At 49.9% G+C, this 16,510-nt stretch overlaps 5 protein-coding genes across 5 annotated transcripts; 2 read left to right on the top strand and 3 right to left on the bottom strand.

Annotated features, from left to right (window-relative positions):
• Positions 1–851: 851 nt before the first annotated feature.
• VTN77DRAFT_985 (uncharacterized protein) lies at positions 852–2,660 on the bottom strand (the record flags this gene model as incomplete). The annotated part of the gene is made up of 3 exons (XM_069426501.1): positions 852–2,091; positions 2,153–2,342; positions 2,438–2,660. The coding sequence occupies 3 exons, from the start codon at positions 2,658–2,660 to the stop codon at positions 852–854; spliced, it is 1,653 nt and encodes a 550-aa protein (XP_069273177.1).
• Positions 2,661–3,903: 1,243 nt separating this feature from the next.
• Positions 3,904–7,912, bottom strand: VTN77DRAFT_984 (uncharacterized protein; the record flags this gene model as incomplete). Its single annotated transcript, XM_069426490.1, has 3 exons — positions 3,904–5,161; positions 5,220–7,478; positions 7,542–7,912. 3 exons carry the CDS (start codon positions 7,910–7,912, stop codon positions 3,904–3,906), a joined length of 3,888 nt encoding a protein of 1,295 aa, XP_069273176.1.
• Positions 7,913–9,003: 1,091 nt separating this feature from the next.
• VTN77DRAFT_983 (uncharacterized protein) lies at positions 9,004–10,347 on the top strand (the record flags this gene model as incomplete). Its single annotated transcript, XM_069426479.1, has 4 exons — positions 9,004–9,333; positions 9,387–9,424; positions 9,475–9,656; positions 9,722–10,347. The coding sequence occupies 4 exons, from the start codon at positions 9,004–9,006 to the stop codon at positions 10,345–10,347; spliced, it is 1,176 nt and encodes a 391-aa protein (XP_069273175.1).
• A 2,255-nt stretch (positions 10,348–12,602) lies between these two features.
• Positions 12,603–13,409, top strand: VTN77DRAFT_982 (uncharacterized protein; the record flags this gene model as incomplete). Its single annotated transcript, XM_069426468.1, has 1 exon — positions 12,603–13,409. One exon carries the CDS (start codon positions 12,603–12,605, stop codon positions 13,407–13,409), a length of 807 nt encoding a protein of 268 aa, XP_069273174.1.
• A 187-nt stretch (positions 13,410–13,596) lies between these two features.
• On the bottom strand, positions 13,597–16,016 carry VTN77DRAFT_981 (uncharacterized protein; the record flags this gene model as incomplete). The annotated part of the gene is made up of 11 exons (XM_069426457.1): positions 13,597–13,783; positions 13,855–14,101; positions 14,191–14,362; positions 14,433–14,549; positions 14,608–14,731; positions 14,795–14,891; positions 14,981–15,064; positions 15,132–15,315; positions 15,381–15,512; positions 15,655–15,765; positions 15,858–16,016. The coding sequence occupies 11 exons, from the start codon at positions 16,014–16,016 to the stop codon at positions 13,597–13,599; spliced, it is 1,614 nt and encodes a 537-aa protein (XP_069273173.1).
• Between the last annotated feature and the right edge of the window lie 494 nt (positions 16,017–16,510).

The raw sequence follows: 16,510 nt of genomic DNA, 5'->3' as shown, positions 1-16,510 counted from the left end.
GCCAATCGTCCACCGCGGATGATGACCCTGACCCTGACCGGGGGCCGCGCCAGGCCTGGCGATGGGCCCAAGACAATATCCCTGCGCCTGTGCGTGTGTTCGCTCCCGAGCATCGAGGTCTGCGCGAGAGGGGCTACGTGATGTGGGATCGAACACGACTCCACGAGTGGGATATTCTGGACAAGCTATGGCAGTCTCGCGAGTGGGCATCTTTGGATGATGTTGATGAAAATGACGAAGATGACATCGACCAGTGGAACGCGATGATGGTCTCCTTTGAGAAAAGATCACAGATATGGGTCCAGGAGGGAGGGGTGGGTGGAGTCCAGATGATCATAGCAGGATTGTCTGGTCTGGTTGATTGAAGTCGTGGTGCCACAGCTAGGACGAACTTGAAGTATTTCCTTCCATCGTATGTATCAATGACACTGAACACAAGGACAATGTTCACCAGTCTAGAATGAGACTGAGGACAGAATATTTAGGCACGGGGACTCCTATTCCAGACAGACACACCACATCTAGACGAACTCAGACAAAGTCAGTAGAGATATAAAAGTAAAAGCGTTTCACAGATAAAAGTGATTCGTTGACTGCTACATTATTTAATGCATTCTAGACGAGCCAGGATCTGGCAGGTTGCTTCCTTCGAAATGGATCTCTCGTCATCCTATCCTCACGAGATCGAAATTGAATTGATAGACTTAATATCGTCTAGTATCGTCTGGATGGTAAAAGTAGAAGACCAAGACCTATGTGCTGTAAGATAGACGGGTTCATAAGACGGTATTCCAAATCTTAATTACACATCTACTGACACAAACCAGTATATACAGTGGCTAGCGTCCTGCTCAGCTGGTTACAGCCAACACATCCACTCCCTCCTCAATCTCCTTCTTCGAGGGCATCTTCCCCCTCCGCATGAGCTCGGCACTCTTGACCATGACCGGGTCCGTCTGCATCGTCGCAACCGCCACCACCGTTTCGCCCTTGCAGTAGTATGCCGCGAACTTGGCGTTCTCGGGCTCGCCCTTCACCACCACCGCGTCCCAGCCGCCTGCCGTGCTGCCGCAATACCGCAGCTGCGTCCCCAGCGCTGACCAGAACACGGGGATGAAGGGCTTGGGCTTCAACGGCTGCGACGACGACAGCGAGTGCACGATCGTGCGAGCTACGCTGCGGCCCGCGTTCTGTGCCACGTTCCAGTGCTCAATCCGCACCAGCGTGCCCTGGCCCGGCTCCGCGCCTGGCCCGTGGTACGGGTACGTTGCGATATCGCCGACGGCGAACACGTCGCCGCCCAGGCCGGCCACTGCAAAGGACTCGTCTGTCCGAAGGGAGCCGTCCTTCTCCAGCGTAACAGCTGGGTTGTCTCTCAGGAAGTCGGTGGCTGGTCGCACACCTACCCCGAGGACGACCACGTCTGCTGGCAGGACGATGCCATTCTTGAGATGCACAGCGCCAACCTTGCTCGGGTCAGCTGCAGATGGAGTCGCCTTCTCAACGACTGCAGACAGGTAGAACGTGGCTCCGGCCTTCTCCAGGTTCCTCTGGCAGACCTTGCCGACCTCTACGCCTAGCACGCGCTCCAAGGGTGCCGCCTCCTGGCCCACGATGGCCACGTCGTGGTTCTTGGCCAGGGCGTTGCCGACTTCCATGCCGATGAACGAGCTGCCGATGATGACGATCTTTTTCCTGCCCTCACCCAATGCGGCAACGAGCGCCTGCGCGTCGGTGACAAAACGCAGGGGGAAGATGTTCCCCAATTCCTTGAATCCCTCCAGGGGCAGCTGGCGGGGAATACCGCCGGTGGCCAGGATCAGCTTTGTGTAGGGATAGGACTTGCCCGACTTCGTAGAGACCGTCTTCTGGCCAAAGTCCACTGCGGTAGCCTCGTCATGGACGATGTCGATGGACGCCGCCTGATACCATTCCGCGGGCCGAATCTCAAGCTTCTTGGGGTCTGTTATGAGCGCTTTGGAAATCTTGGGGCGGTCGAGAGGCAGATTGGGTTCGCTGGTGATGACGGTAATGGTCCCTTTGAAGTTCAGCTCTCGTAGGGTCTGCACAGCACCCAGCGCGCCGCTCCCTCTGCAGTATGTTAATCCCAACAAAGCCTTCCAAATCAAAGAGCAGCGATGGAAGAGCGTACCCTCCAATGACGACCACCTTCTCTGGCGCAGCCACAGCGCATTGGATATTGGGGTCTCTCTGGCCAGCCTGGATGGCAGCCTGGTCTCCACGGATGTACACAGCGCCGTCCTTCTCGTAGACCTCGAATTTCTTCAACGCAGTGACTGCGGGAGCATCCTCTACATCTCCAGTGCTGACACTGAAACACGCTGTAGCCAGGTCAGTCGTAGCGTCTTTAAACAGCCCCCAGGGTGTCCTGGTCTCAATGCTCAAATGAGATAAGGACGTGAAAAGAAAGGCTCACCTCCATGCCACGGACACGTTATCCGCCCATCAGGCGACACAACGCCTAACTTCATCGGCGCTCCATAATGCGTACACCGGGGGCTGAGCGCGTGCACGTCGTCATTGACGCGAACCACCAGCACTTTGCCATTCTCGACGCCTTCGACCTCTGATTCGACCTTTCCATAGTTCGGGATGTCAGCCAGCGACGGGATATCCTTGAGCTTGTATTCTGTGGACATCTTCGACGTGGACAGAGTGACTATATACTGATGATGAGGAGGATAAGAAGAAGTGATGGGTTGGAAAAAATGCGCAGAGAAGAGGATGAGGGGAGAAGTGATGGAAGACGGGATGAGGATGACGATAGTAGCAGGGTGTTACGATAGGTATTATCAAACGCGTCTTAAACAAGCCTATCCAATCTCTTCTCCACAACGATGACGGGGAGAAAAGGAGAAAGGTCTGCGAGGTAAGACGACACCTGTGGCAGACGCCTCTCGAGATACGTCAACGTGTTTTACGACTACAGCGACAGAAAGAGGAAGAGGACAAGGACAGCGGGGGAGTGGGACGGCCAGGCCGATATTGCTTGCGGCAACAAATATCTATTGGATGATGACCGCGAAGCCGGCAGGGGGGTCCGCGGGGTAGGCTGGAAGGAGATGACGAAGGATCCGCGCTTGCATGGAAAATAATACTACATACTACATACCCAAATAAGATAGATGCGTTTATGGATGTCCTCAGGTAGGTTTGAGGATTAATAATTGAGCCGAGCAGGATAGATCATCGTCGTATATCCATCTACAGTAGAACACAGCAGCGGGGAATGTGGCCATTGTTCCGGCGTCAACGTTTCATTGTTATTAATTGTGTTGGATGCTTGAAAGAAAGTAAGCAATATCATTATAATTGCTTGCAATTCCTATTTTCTCACCTGCATCTGCAGCTCATTCCTGCAGGTTGCAATCCTCCATGACATGTCGAGTGGATATTTGCTTATCAATCCAGCCCACCCAATGGGGTCCTGTTGGGCCAATCACTTTATCCGCGTTACTAATCCTGCCGGCTAATCCAAAACAGAAACATTGACATTCGTCAATCTGCGTCTCGCGATGATACCATACAGCAGTCCCTGTTCGTGATTGTTCTAACTGGCCGGTCTGTAATCTACAAGACAAAGATACGAAGGATACGAATGAGATGAAGGCTTTCTGGAGTCGAGATCAGCTACTACAGAGAGTACGGAGTACGTCTCATGAAACACTCAGATGACGAGAAAAAAATAGCAAGACATCTCTCCATTAGAGACTGGACTGTACACATACAAAGTACAAACAGGGTATAGACAGGTCACATGGCATACGCAGCCTTATGCAATTGAGACCATGTAATCATCACACGAATCAAAAAAAAAAAGCCAGTCGCTAAACAGATGCTGTCGTTAAGCTAGATTGTCGGATTCAAACCATTCCTGCTGATCTACCGACTTCGCCGTAATCCGGCTCGTCTCCGCCGTGAAGGACTGCGGCCGCTCTCCTCCAAGTCTAACCCATTCGTGCCAGTGGACGCCCGGGTGCGTCGTCGCGTAGCAGGAAAGTTCTTTTGAACCCAACCTGGTCCCTTCGGGAGGCCCTGTGATTTGGCAAAATCATCGTCGCTGCCCCCTGGAGACTCGGGAGGACTTGATAAGGTGAGGTCAACGACCACCCGTGGTTTCAATGGCGACCTTCTCGGTTCCTCTTCATCGACTGCTGGTGCAGGCGAAGAGGACCGTTGGCGTGGTGAGGAGAATGCATTACGTTTGCTCTTTGGAGCCGGCGAATCCTGCTTCCTCGTGGAGCGCGCCGGTGCTGTAGATCTGAATAGCGTGTCAACACTAGGAAGATCAAAAGAAGACTCCGTGGCAACGAGAGTTTCCTCCAACGTCTCAGAACCTTGGGACTCGGCTGCTGCCTTCTCGAAACGTTCCTCATAGGCCCGGTCCTTGTAGTAGAATGGGTTGGGCACCGTCGAGCTGGCGGCTGAATTGCTGGAATGGATGTCACGGACAGCATCAACACGAGGAGAAGTCAGCTCAGTGGCAGGTTCTTCCTCGGCAGGCACCTCGGCAGGTTCTTCCGCAGCGGATGGGCTTGGTCCTTTCGATGACGAACCTGCCTGCTCGCCATCGCTGAGGTTCTCTGCGGTGCCATCCAGATGGCTGGAAGTGCTGCGAGCCCCGTCCTCTTCGGGTTGGTCAGACATGCCAGGGAGCTGAGGGTAGTCAGCAGGCTGGGCATCTCCAGCCGCATCCTCGGAGCGAGAGCTTCGTGGAATCTGGTATGAGGTCGGAGATTCAACCGGGTCCTCCTGAACAACCTCACCATCATTGGTAGGTGAACCTTCAGGGGGAGCCTCTGAGTCACCATCAACCCCAGGTCGAGTGGATTCGACTTCTGGAGGACTGGAAGCGAATCCTGTAAACGCTGGCGACCGGACGATAGGGCTGGGTTCACCTTCTTCCTCGGCCACGTTTTCTTGGCGAGACTCCGCTTGGATCACACGGGAATTGAGGAAATCAGGTTCCTGCAGCTCGGAGTTAAGGGTCGATCGAAATCCAGCATCACGGATCATTTGAGAGATTTCATTTCGCGTTTGAGTCGAGATTGCGGGCAGTTCAACATCGCCAGACAAAGTGATGGCTTCCACAGGTGCTCTGCGGCCGTCATTAGCAGCGGAGGCGTCTTCTCTGTCGGGGCTTTCGCCGAGTAAGCGAGGGAAACTCGAGAAGTCAAGAGAGGAATCAATTTACTGACAGGTTGGCATCTTTGCCATTCACCTCAACCTGTGCTGAGCTTGCACGCTCCGCCGGTTGGAGAAGCTTCGGTTCGATAAGCTCTCCGAACGACACTGTGCGGAAGCCATCATCCTCAGTCACCTCATCCTCAAACCCAGGCATCTCGAATCCGCTGTACTCGCGAGTCCCATCCTCATTTTCAATCGGTTCGCGTCGCTCTCGATCACGCTTCGCCAGTCGGAGGCTGAGAGTGCCGTCGTCCGCTACGCTCTCAACCTGAGCTACTCGATATTCGGATACCTTTGGTTGCCAGTTCGTCGCCTTGGACATGTCTAGTTGCTTAAAGGCAATGATGGCTCCCTCTGCGACCTCATCCACTACGAGGTCTGGGACTGAGGCCAGGTCATCAGGAAGCAAAGGAAGATCGTCCGTATCCTCAGTAGGCGGCGGCACCTGGTCCCCAGCAATGTCTTCCGAAGCTCCAGTGACTTGTTGATCACCATAATCAAGCTGAACGTCGCCGTTGGCTTGATCCTCGTTGCCACCGTCATACCACCCTTCCTCCTGCCAATCTCGATTTTTTCGCTTCCGGTTTTTTCTTCCATTCCCATTTCCATTTCCATTATTTCTGCGTTGGCGTATCAGCTCGCGTGCTTCGGCATCCCAACGCTGTTTGAACGGGAAAGAAGGAGGGCCCAAGTTGATATCGTCGTAAACGCATTCGGTGGCCCTGAGAACTAGCTTCTCCTGCCAGTTCTCCTCGAGGTCACTTTCTGCCCCTTCGTCGGCACGTTGTTCGACATCCTTCTGCGGAAGGGTCTGAGGTTTAACTGGTGCTGCAAGTTTCTGCCGTGTGGCCTCCTCGTCCGCCTTGGATCTGGGCGTTTTCACTCCCAGTGACCCAAAAAGGAGACGTTTCGAGCTCGCCACATCTAGCTTTCGTCTTTTGGCTGTCGCAGGAGCTTCTTCGACAGTAGCATTGGGAGCATCTGTTGCTACTTCTGTTTCCGCATTATCTCCCAATTCTCTTTGACTTCGCTTAGGTGGGAAATTCTCTTTCTCGAAGTGTGCATCAACATCGATGCCGCCGGATTCGAGCTGACGAAGTAATTGTTGCCTCCTTGCTTCGAATTCCGATTGCTCGCGTGCTTGAGAGCTTTGGATTTCACCATGATCTTTGACCTCTGTAAGAGGCCCTTCACCGTTTTTGGCTTCCCATGCTCGCAGGTCTGCAAAATTGGCATTCGGCGGTAAGTAACCAAGCTCTTTCAATTTTGCTAGTTTTCTTCGTAGTTTGTTCCGGCGGTTGCTCTTTTTAGTCTTCAAAGACCCTTTGCCCGGAGGGTTGAATTTACGCTGAACCTTTGGCTCGACAGCTGTAGGTGCCATTTCAGGTTCAGATTCAGATTCAGACTCAGACACTGATTCTGATTCTGATTCTGATTCTGATTCGGAGTCCGAATCAGATACTGATGATGTATCGCTTGAAACGGAACTAGTAGCATCGGAAGAAACGCTTGACTCAGCTTCTTCTTCAGTAGATTCAGCTTCTTCCGCGCTGGACTCGACTTCTGAAGTAGATTCTTCCTCACTCTCCGGAGACTCGTCCGATACAAATGAATCCTCGCTGTCGGATACCTTCTTGAATCGGACATTTTTCGACTTGGGTGAAGGTTCTGCTCCAACAACGCTGTCGCTGCGGGGATGGGAGGCAGATACGGAGGATCGGGCCGGGCTTGCGTCAACGGCTGCCTGGGCCGCATCCCGATGTCTTAATCGGGACACTCGACCTGAGCTCCGGGTCACACGCAGACTTTGCGAGTCTGCTGCTTCCAAGGCTTCGGCGTCAAGATCCTCCCTCAGACCCTTCAGTTCTTCACTTAGATCCTCATCCTCAATCTCTGACGTATCTGCATCACTGTCAGACCCCTGCCCATCATCGAAATTGCTCGTAGGATGTCTGATGATAGTCCCTTGATCCGAATGGATGGAAGCTTCATCAAGCATGGCAGGCTCTCTTCCAGTATTCGAGTCATATCGTCCGGGCGGAGGCCAGTCTGCATCGTCATCCTCATGGAGCCCTTCATTCCAGCCAGAGAGAGTCGTCCGCCTTCGTTTCCTCGGAGGAATTCGGATAGCCGGCCTGGAGGAATAGGACCGCTTCAGATATGGTCTACCGAACGGGACCCCATCAATCAAGTGTCTGCCGTCGGCCGATATCTGGTGGCGCCCAGAGATGCGCCTGGCTCGCAGATCTGCGGTCTGAAGAGGGCGAATCCTAAGCAAAATCCAGCAGTTAGTTTCGACGACACCGTAATATGAAATAAACGGGCAAACTTACACTACTTCATCCCCATCTCTCAGCAGTCCCTCCACCTCCATGAAATGCAGACACTCGAAACCACCGACTTCAACGACGTAGTCTTCCAAGCCCCATTGCCCACCAAACTCATCGTTCTCGCCGGCAGCTTTGCCATCTGTCTCGAGCGGGACAACCTCGTTCACATCCTCCAACAACTGGGCGATAGTGTAGCCTCCATTTCCGTACGCTGTGTTGGGGAAACGGGTCGAAGTGATGGCTGACGAGGAAGCTGCTGGCGCACCGTACGGCGCCCCCGGGCCTGACGCGTATGATAACGGCGGTGAGTTGGTTGTCCAGAGGATGCGCGTAACAGGCAGGCCGTGGCGCAGAATGATCAGATGGAGACGCATGGTGAGACAGGCGCGAAGCAGAGAGAGGGAGATCTTATTTTTTTCTCTTTTCCCACCTCCCTGTAGGTGTTGCGATCTAGTCGAAGAGGATCATTTGCATGGATCAAACAGCCTCTTTGCCTTGTAATCTTGAGGCACTCAGTGCGCGTTGTGAAGGCCACAGTCGTGGTGATGAGCGTGGAGATTTGGTGGCTGTCATGAGCTGCAAAGCGCTAACCTCTTTTTTATTTCGGGCCGCTTAGGTGGCCTCGCTCTTACTTGTTCGGGATTAGGCCTGGTGCCACCTTCCTATCTAGGTAGCTGCCTAGTTAGGTAGGCACGAGTACATGACTACCATATACATAGTCAAAGCCGCATGGGTCAAAGCAACTTGTAAATATAGCAGTGTCAGCCGACTCAGAAATTTTGGTGCTCATAAAATTGTGCGGAGTAGTTATGGGTGTACATAATATCATGCAATACGAGCCAGCCGCTGGGTTGTGGTGTGCAGGAATTATTGACCAGTAGTGACTAGTGTACTGTAATGTCCCTAAGGCCGACACAGATAAATATAGAGAGATATAGAAGTCCGTCGAAGTTCTGTTCCTGTTCTACGCCTAGAGACCGGCAGCATTTTGCTTACTCTTGATAGTAGGACGGGCGAGGGAGTGTTGAGGTCGGAGGCAAGGACTAGAATGGACATTCAGGTCCATCCCAGCTTACACCCTGTGGATGGTTCAAATCGACTGTAAGAGAAGATGACGAAATTAGGACCATCAGCTGAACTGTAAACACACATAAATACAACCAATTGGTTTCTTGCATTCTGCGGTCCTGGTAAGGTGATCGGGTGAGAGCTGGTAGCCTCGCCACATGCAGGCTCATATGAATTAAGGACACAAAACTCAGCCTAGTATTTAAAGGCTAGACTCAGCCTTAAATACTTTCTTTTTTAGGCTAACCGGGAGGACATGTTAGACAAACCCCGCACAAGGCTGAATACAATAATATATAGTAGTAATGGCACCTAGACGCAGCCTTGTTACCTCCATTGGAGCGTCATGAATCTTTTTTGTCAAGATCAAAACAGCAGCTACTGGTCTAGTCAAAACATGCAAGCTTCACGCTTGATGAGTTGGCAGCAACATCCATGGCACTCAAAGAAGCCGCGAAGCTATCGACCGGCTCCTCCACCTATGGTACCACGAATTGCTCGAAGCTATGAACCCATAGCAAAGATTCCACTCGAGAGGACATCATACCCCGCAAATATTGACTCGGTCGCGCCGACCCTGGATGACCTCTCCCTTTGTCAAGGACTGTTTGCGAACGAAACCAATTTTTCATCGAAGACGGCTTGTGACATCTTTGATCTGCACGAGGACGGAACAGGGACCTGGGATTGTGGCGTAAGTGACGAGAAGATTGTGGGATATATTGAGGTAGGCTAATAATGATCCTATGTTCCGCTACAACTTACTGATTAGTGGCTCAGTCTTTCTCCAAGGGTCAGACTGTGAAGCTTCGGGACATGTAAGTGCATGAAACCTCCGGTATAGGCTGATAGCAATTGGATAGGGCAGATTTTGCACTCTCCGTCGGCAGGCTGGAACAAGCTTTGGATTCCAGCAGTTGCTGACAAGATCCACCCTGAAAAGCTTGTTGACCACATGGCGTGTCTCACCCCATTTCCTCCCATTGACGCTCGGCGAACCTGACTACTGGGCCCCATTAGATATCCACAATAAAACGAATGGGATGGGTCGTATCGATAAGTTTCCTCCCAGTTTCATTCGGGGGGACAGAATATTGATAGTGAATGTATTCTAGAATTCATCTGCCAATATCCCCGTTATAACATCCATGTGAGGCAACAGACGTGTTCGGTATATATGGGGTATGATCCCGATGAAGCACGTACCACATACATTGTGGCAAGTGGAGAGCAAGAACGCTATGTGGAGCGAACCAAGAGTAGACTACGCGATTACTTCACATCGTCAGCTGCGTCTCCATCCCTCGCAACGGCACAAATCGAAGATCCCTTCCTTCTGCAGAGCATTCTATGCCATGAGTCCATGGTGGATGGAAAGGATATAATTACCGACCTCCGCTATCGACTCTACGATCAGCTCGACATCGTCGGCGAATATGCAAAGGAACCATTCGACAGGAGTGACCTGAGGGAGATGACGAACACGCTGCACAAGACTTCTCAGGACGCAGACTCGCTCTTTGCAAGTACTCAAATGAGGACGATGATCGCCCAGGCTGTGTTCCGGGCGCGACAAAGGACCCTCAGACTCTCTTCCGGTGCTTTTGCAAGCAGCAATGTCGGGGATGCCCTGGTGTATATCGTGGAATCTCTCCGGGCTCAGCAACGGTGGCTGCAGTTACCAATCCAGGAAGGACATCGTCATGAACCTCGTCTTCAACTTGGTGATTCAGCAAGATAGTGAGACGAGTACGGAGATTGCTCGCGATACGAAAGATGACAACGCGTCCATGAAGATCATCGCCGTGATGACCATGCTTTTCCTGCCTACCACAGCACTCTCGGGGTTTTTCAGCATGTGTTTCTTCACCAACGCGGGATATTTCCAAGTCTGCAAAGAGGTTTGGCTGTTCTTTGCAACCGCCTTACCCTTGACGGCTCTCATCTGGTCGTTGTGGTGGGTGTGGTATCCATTGGAGTCTACATTCGGCAAAATATGGCGCACTGGCATGCTCAAAGTCTACCCTTGGAGGTCCGGAAGGGGAGAGTCGACCGATGAAGAAGGTCGACCTGCAGGAACAAGGTCAAGAAGATGATCGAACGTCCTGCTTTGCCTTCTACTTGTCATGGACTATGGACGGCCAATAGATTAGTATGGTCGAAGGTAGGATGATGGGAGGCGTCTACCAGGATCTGTTGTGTCGGATGAAGCAGATGCATGCCAAGACTCTTTGATGGATCAACAAGAAGTTAAAACGAGATCTGATCACATAGATAGTCAAGGAAAAAGCAGAGAAATAAGCAGAAAGACAATCATTTGGGAGCCAGGACCCCAGCTGCAGACGGTAATATGGCCATCCATTCGCAACCCAAAAAAAAGAAAGAAAGAAAGAAAAAGAGCGGTTAGGGATAAAAAAAAAAGGAAGATGCACTAGTTGCATATATTGGGTCACTAAATTTATCATATCTCTTAGGATGGGATCATACATATGCCTGAATCTGGCTGTGATTGCGAATCTCTTCTCTTATTAAATTACAGAACCTTCTCCTTGTATTAGATTGCTAGAGTATATCTTCCTTCAATCACATGAGCAACCCGCAAGCTAATAATGGGTGAAACCCTTCAGCGACTCCAAGTCATATTATCTTATACGCTGGTTACTAGATCTTTTCCCCTACTTAGCGCAAAAAAAAAAAAAAAACTGAAACCTACTAACCCTTATATTAGATAGATACTATTATGAACAAGATACATAAACATTAGGGGAGCAGGAAGATCAACTCTCACCAGATGTCGAGTATATCCTCATAACCTTCTTCTATTATTTTTATCTAGGATTCTATTATTATTAACTTTTTTTACTATTGATTCCCTTTTTTTTGTCTATTCTCATCTAAGCTGTTCTTATAATAACCAGGCCTTAACTTTCCTTTTAGGAGGCATTATGTTAGATGTGCAGGCTGGCAATAGCAGGCTCAAAAAAGTAAAATGTCAAGGTAGAAGAGAAGTAGTGAATAAGAGAGGCAAATGTCAAGATACACTAAAAACAATGTAGGATGGGAGAAAATAAAACAAGTAAAACCATCTAAAGCAGATGATAATAGTATGAGATAGAAAAAAAAAAAACAAAGAAAGTACCAAGCTATAATAAATAAATAATAATTAATCGCTCCTATAGAGCCGTTGCTATTACCCAGAGTTGACTCAGTTGAGTCCATGGGTGGTGCCACAGCAAGATCTCCTTTCTCTTATCTTATACTCCAGAGTCGAGGCGCAAAATTGACCTTTTATTTATAGTAGTCCAAAATGAGCACCAGGGGTTGAAACAGGGCATCCTGTCTAAAGTTGACAATGAGGGACACATTATTAATAGTAGAGAATGGAGGACAAGGTTGCAGGAGAAGGAAGAGAGCAGAATGGGAGGAGCAGCGCAGGAGCTCCTAGGAGGGTGTTAGCGGGGTTAGTCAGGAAATGAATGGCAATCGACGAGATGCATTTTTGCGGAAAAACTATTACCTACATAGGTAGGTAAGTACAGTACAGTACAGTACAGTACATGTTGGTTGAAATTATTTTCTGAACAAGAGCAAAGAGAAATTTTCATTCAATAGAGAATTATCACAGATAAGAGACTGTATATTGGACAGTTGCTTGCGTGTGTGGTTAATGATCTGGCTGCAGGACGACCTACCTAGTATCTAGTGGTGTAACCAACAGTTTTATCCTGGCTATTGTTGGCTGCAGCTGCTGCATCCCACTCGAAGCAGCTAAATACTTCGAAAAGAACAAATTAATTTAATTCCGTTCGCCTGTTATATATAGTCTCATTAATCAGCGTTTCAAGTAAAAAGGAAGGAATTTCCTATTGTTCTTTTCTACCTTAGAGAGGGAAATCGCCCGTCCCTACAGATTACATAGAATAAAAGAGAGACCTTGTTCCTCTTCCCCTCTCCATAACATCCCCATCAACCAGCACAAGTGCAGACCAAAAAAAAATGGAAGACAAAAAAATCATCCTCACCCTTCCAGCCAAATACTCCTCCTCCTCGTCTTCTTCATCTTCCTCATCGCCGTCGCCGCCGTCATCATCTCAACCAACACTCCCCCAACTCCTAGGAAACTGGTTCATCACCCGCTCCTCGAGCGCCTTCTGGCGCGACAAGCGCAACGTGTCTATCTCCTATGCTCTGGATAGCAGTAGCAGCAACAGCAACAACGACAGCAAGGGTTCTGTGTCCGATGCCGCTGCCCCCGACCCAGCAGGCCCGAAGCCCAACAATGTCCTCCTGGACGGTGATACTTCGAACCTGGTCCTGCACACTCTGACCTCATACCAATCTCTCTCCTCTGACGCAGTCAAATCGACCCGCGGGACGGACAGGCCCGTGCGGGGTGCAGCTGGTTCTGGTGCTGGCACTGGCACTGGTACTGGCACAATCACCATGGAATGGCGCGGCACAGGCTTGTTACGACTCGTAAGCAATCGATGGGAGATCCTGGGTTATGGCAGCAGCAGCAGCAGCAGCAAAAAAAAAGAGTGCAACAACGACTATGACAACAACGAAGGGATAGAAGAAGATTCTTCGTACGCGTGGATGGTGGTCTACGCGGAGAAATCAATGTTCACGCCCGCTGGGATCAGTGTTTATTCCAGGTGGAAACGGGGGCTGCCGGAGAAGGTGGCTGGGGCTATTCAGGATGCTTTGATGGAGCTGGTTGAGCGGCATGATGATGATGATGATGATGATGATGATGGGTTTAGACTGTTGGTGGAGGGTATGTGTGATATTAGGCAGGATTGATTTTGTATCTGATTTCCATTTTCTTTTCCTTTCTTTTCTTAAAAAAAATATTCTATTCTTGCTCCCATTGATTCATGTCATTCATCGTTATTCCCTCGAAAATGCTTGCCTACAGGCTAAGTCTATCTAGACGAAAAGAGAATACAGCTCATTCGTGAATTGATGTGTAAAATTGCAGGTCTTAGATCTACGAGGGATCCTGCTGCGCTTGGTCTCGTTTGCGCAGCATCAAAGCCGTATCGAAACGAGGCACAATAGCTGTCGTCCAGATGAAACTCCGTGGTGCCTTCTCATCTGCCAGCTTGAGATCATAGTCTCTGATCAAGATGGTCAGAACTTGCTTCAGCGTTCTCGAGACGTACCATCTGGCGGGGCTAGTCGCATTCTGGTCAGCACATTTATATTACAGAAGTCTTTGGGAGGGAGTGGTAGAGGGGAAACTGACCAGGCCTTCTTCACCGATCCCCAATACGGATACGTCCAGCTCACGTCGGTGAACTTGGGACGGGATCGTAGGCTGCCACCGTCTTCGTCGAAGGCCACGAACCGAAATCCGTCAAAGCGCTCCGGGTCCGTGTAGTGTCTGCCGTCCCTCATAAACGCTTGTTGCGGGACTGCGAGCAGATTTCCAGCGGGGACGTGGGTGCCATCTGAGAAAGTGAACGGGACCAAGGCCATGCGTTGGATGGAGACTATAATGTATATACCGAAATGCAAGTTAGCGTTCGTGTTCACTCAGTTTGTTGCAGAACAAGTTTATATAGGGAGAGCTGTCACTCACGCGCATCCAAAGGATTGAGACGAGCCGATTCGCGCAGAAAACTGTCCAGCAAGGGCATGTGCTCGAATTGGTCTCCCAGGTTCCATTTGCCGCTCGCCTGCTCAATTTCCTCCCGGAGAGGGGCGATATATTCGGGATGGATGCAGAGGTTGTAGATGGCGTAGACAAGGCCCTGCATGACGTACATCCGATTAGATGGATGTTCATCTTGGAAAGCAGACTCCACGTGTTGTTATACTTACCATTGGCATCTGATGTGCGGAGGCGAACAAAATTGCGATGGCCTGTTGGACCAGTCTCGAGACAGTCCGCTGGCGCGGTGTGTGGGAGGAGTCGATAATCCACTGAATACAATCTTGCTGTGCATAGAACTTGGTTAGCACGAATTTTGACCTGCAACATGCTACCAATACTAACCGGCTTCTGCTTCGAGTCCTTCGAGTTATTCTCCTGACGAAGACGTTCTTCAACCAACGGGGTCACGAAACTGGCGACTTTTTTCATCGCTCCACTCCATCCCATCATCACTGTAGCCACAATCCTATATATTTAGATATTAGTTAAACCATTCTCTTTAAAGAAGAAGAGAGGAGAGGAAACTCACGGAACGAGCAGTGACGGAATATGGCGGCAGACTTCCATCGTGACAACCACGTCATGGTTATATCGGATGGTCGCTTCTTGGAATTCGTGATTGCTAGCTAATCTCCCATTCAGAATCATTTCAGATTTGCAGATATAATATTGAACTGAAAAGAGCAGATATATAGTATGTAATGTATGTACTTACCCAGCTCTTCTCCAAAGAGAATCTGGTTGTTGACCTGGGAAATAATCCGCTTCACCAGACCAAATGCAGAGACGGTTTTCCAGCCTGTAGAATACAAATGTTAGAAAACAGACAAACTACTCGTTTAGATGATTTAGAGTTGGTAACTCACCATCAACAGCTTCCTTCCGTCCCAACTCTTCAGAGAGAACCTTCTGGATCGGAGCCTGCAACCGACTCTGCAGCTTGGGGAGACTCATCCGAAGGAGGACTTTCAGAACACGCGAGGGAATGCTATTATGGGGATCGATGTCGTTGTGCTCAAATCCGAACATGGTATACTTGTGTCGCAGCCTCTAACACCACCAACATTCTCTACGTTAATTCTTTTGCTATGATGAGGAAACAGACTACTACTGACCTGCTCCATGGCCATGTGGAATGAGAGCACCCTCTCGGGGCTTTGAGTGAGTTCTTTGATATGCTGCTGGGATGAGACCAGGACTTGATACTCGGATAGGGAGGGGATGGCAAATGCAGCGCCGCCGCCAATCTATGATTGAATAGACATGTCAGTAAAGATAAATAGCTAGATGGAAGACACACACGCACGCACAGAGAGAGTGTGCGTGCATGAGAGGGAGAGAGATAGAGAGAAGAAGAACATGAAGACGTCAACTCCATCCACAGCATACCTTCCGATAAGTCTCAGCAATAGCATCCGCGCCAGCCATAACAAACTTCAAACTGCCGAGCCATTTCGCAAAGACCTGGGTAGGCCATGCCTCGCCGATGTAGAGATTCTTCTGTTGTATTTAATTCTTTTAGTTTCTTAATTTCAACTTTTTCTCAAATCCGCAAGATATCTGTTCTATGTGAGTATGGATGTGTCTCTTACTGGTCGATTCGCATATATCATCCACCACTTTGCCACCTGCCAGACGACGAAGATCGTCAACACGAAGCAGGAACCACCCAGCCAGGTCCACTGAGTTTGAGCGTCAGTCCACTGCTGGACCACGGTCTGGGACGCATGGCGGAGAAGGTCGTGGAGCATTTTCTCCTCCTCTTTTTGATCGGACGCGAGTTCTCTGAGGATGACAACGCATGTGGTACAGACGGGACGAGATAGGAAGGAACAAGACAGGAAAGGACGTCACAGGACAGAATAGGAAGGAACAGAAACAGGAAAGAACAAAACAGGTTAGTGACAGGATGGGTCAGGTTCTCTCTTCCTTAATTCTTCATCAATCAATTCTTCATTCATTCACTACCTACCTAGGTAGTTAACAGGTAATTGGTCTGGCCCCAAGATAGCTATCTGTGCAGATAGATATACCTCCTTAATCTTATTGTGATTGCCCCTCCATCAGCTAACTACCTACCTAGGTACCTCCCAACACAACACGCCATCACAGCTGAGTGAGCTGAGCTGAGGAGACAACAGCCTTGTAATTTGAATCTATTGCAGTCTATTATCTATGCAGTCTGTTATCCTCCCTCGATTGCCAACCAACTGGACCATTTTCCAACACTGAGTACATATGTACA

This window comes from Rasamsonia byssochlamydoides, assembly GCF_041956645.1.
Source record: "Rasamsonia byssochlamydoides strain NRRL 3658 unplaced genomic scaffold VTN77scaffold_112, whole genome shotgun sequence".
Taxonomy (NCBI): domain Eukaryota; kingdom Fungi; phylum Ascomycota; class Eurotiomycetes; order Eurotiales; family Trichocomaceae; genus Rasamsonia; species Rasamsonia byssochlamydoides.
Note: the sequence above shows the minus strand (reverse complement) of the source record. Positions and strands in the feature narration are given on the sequence as shown.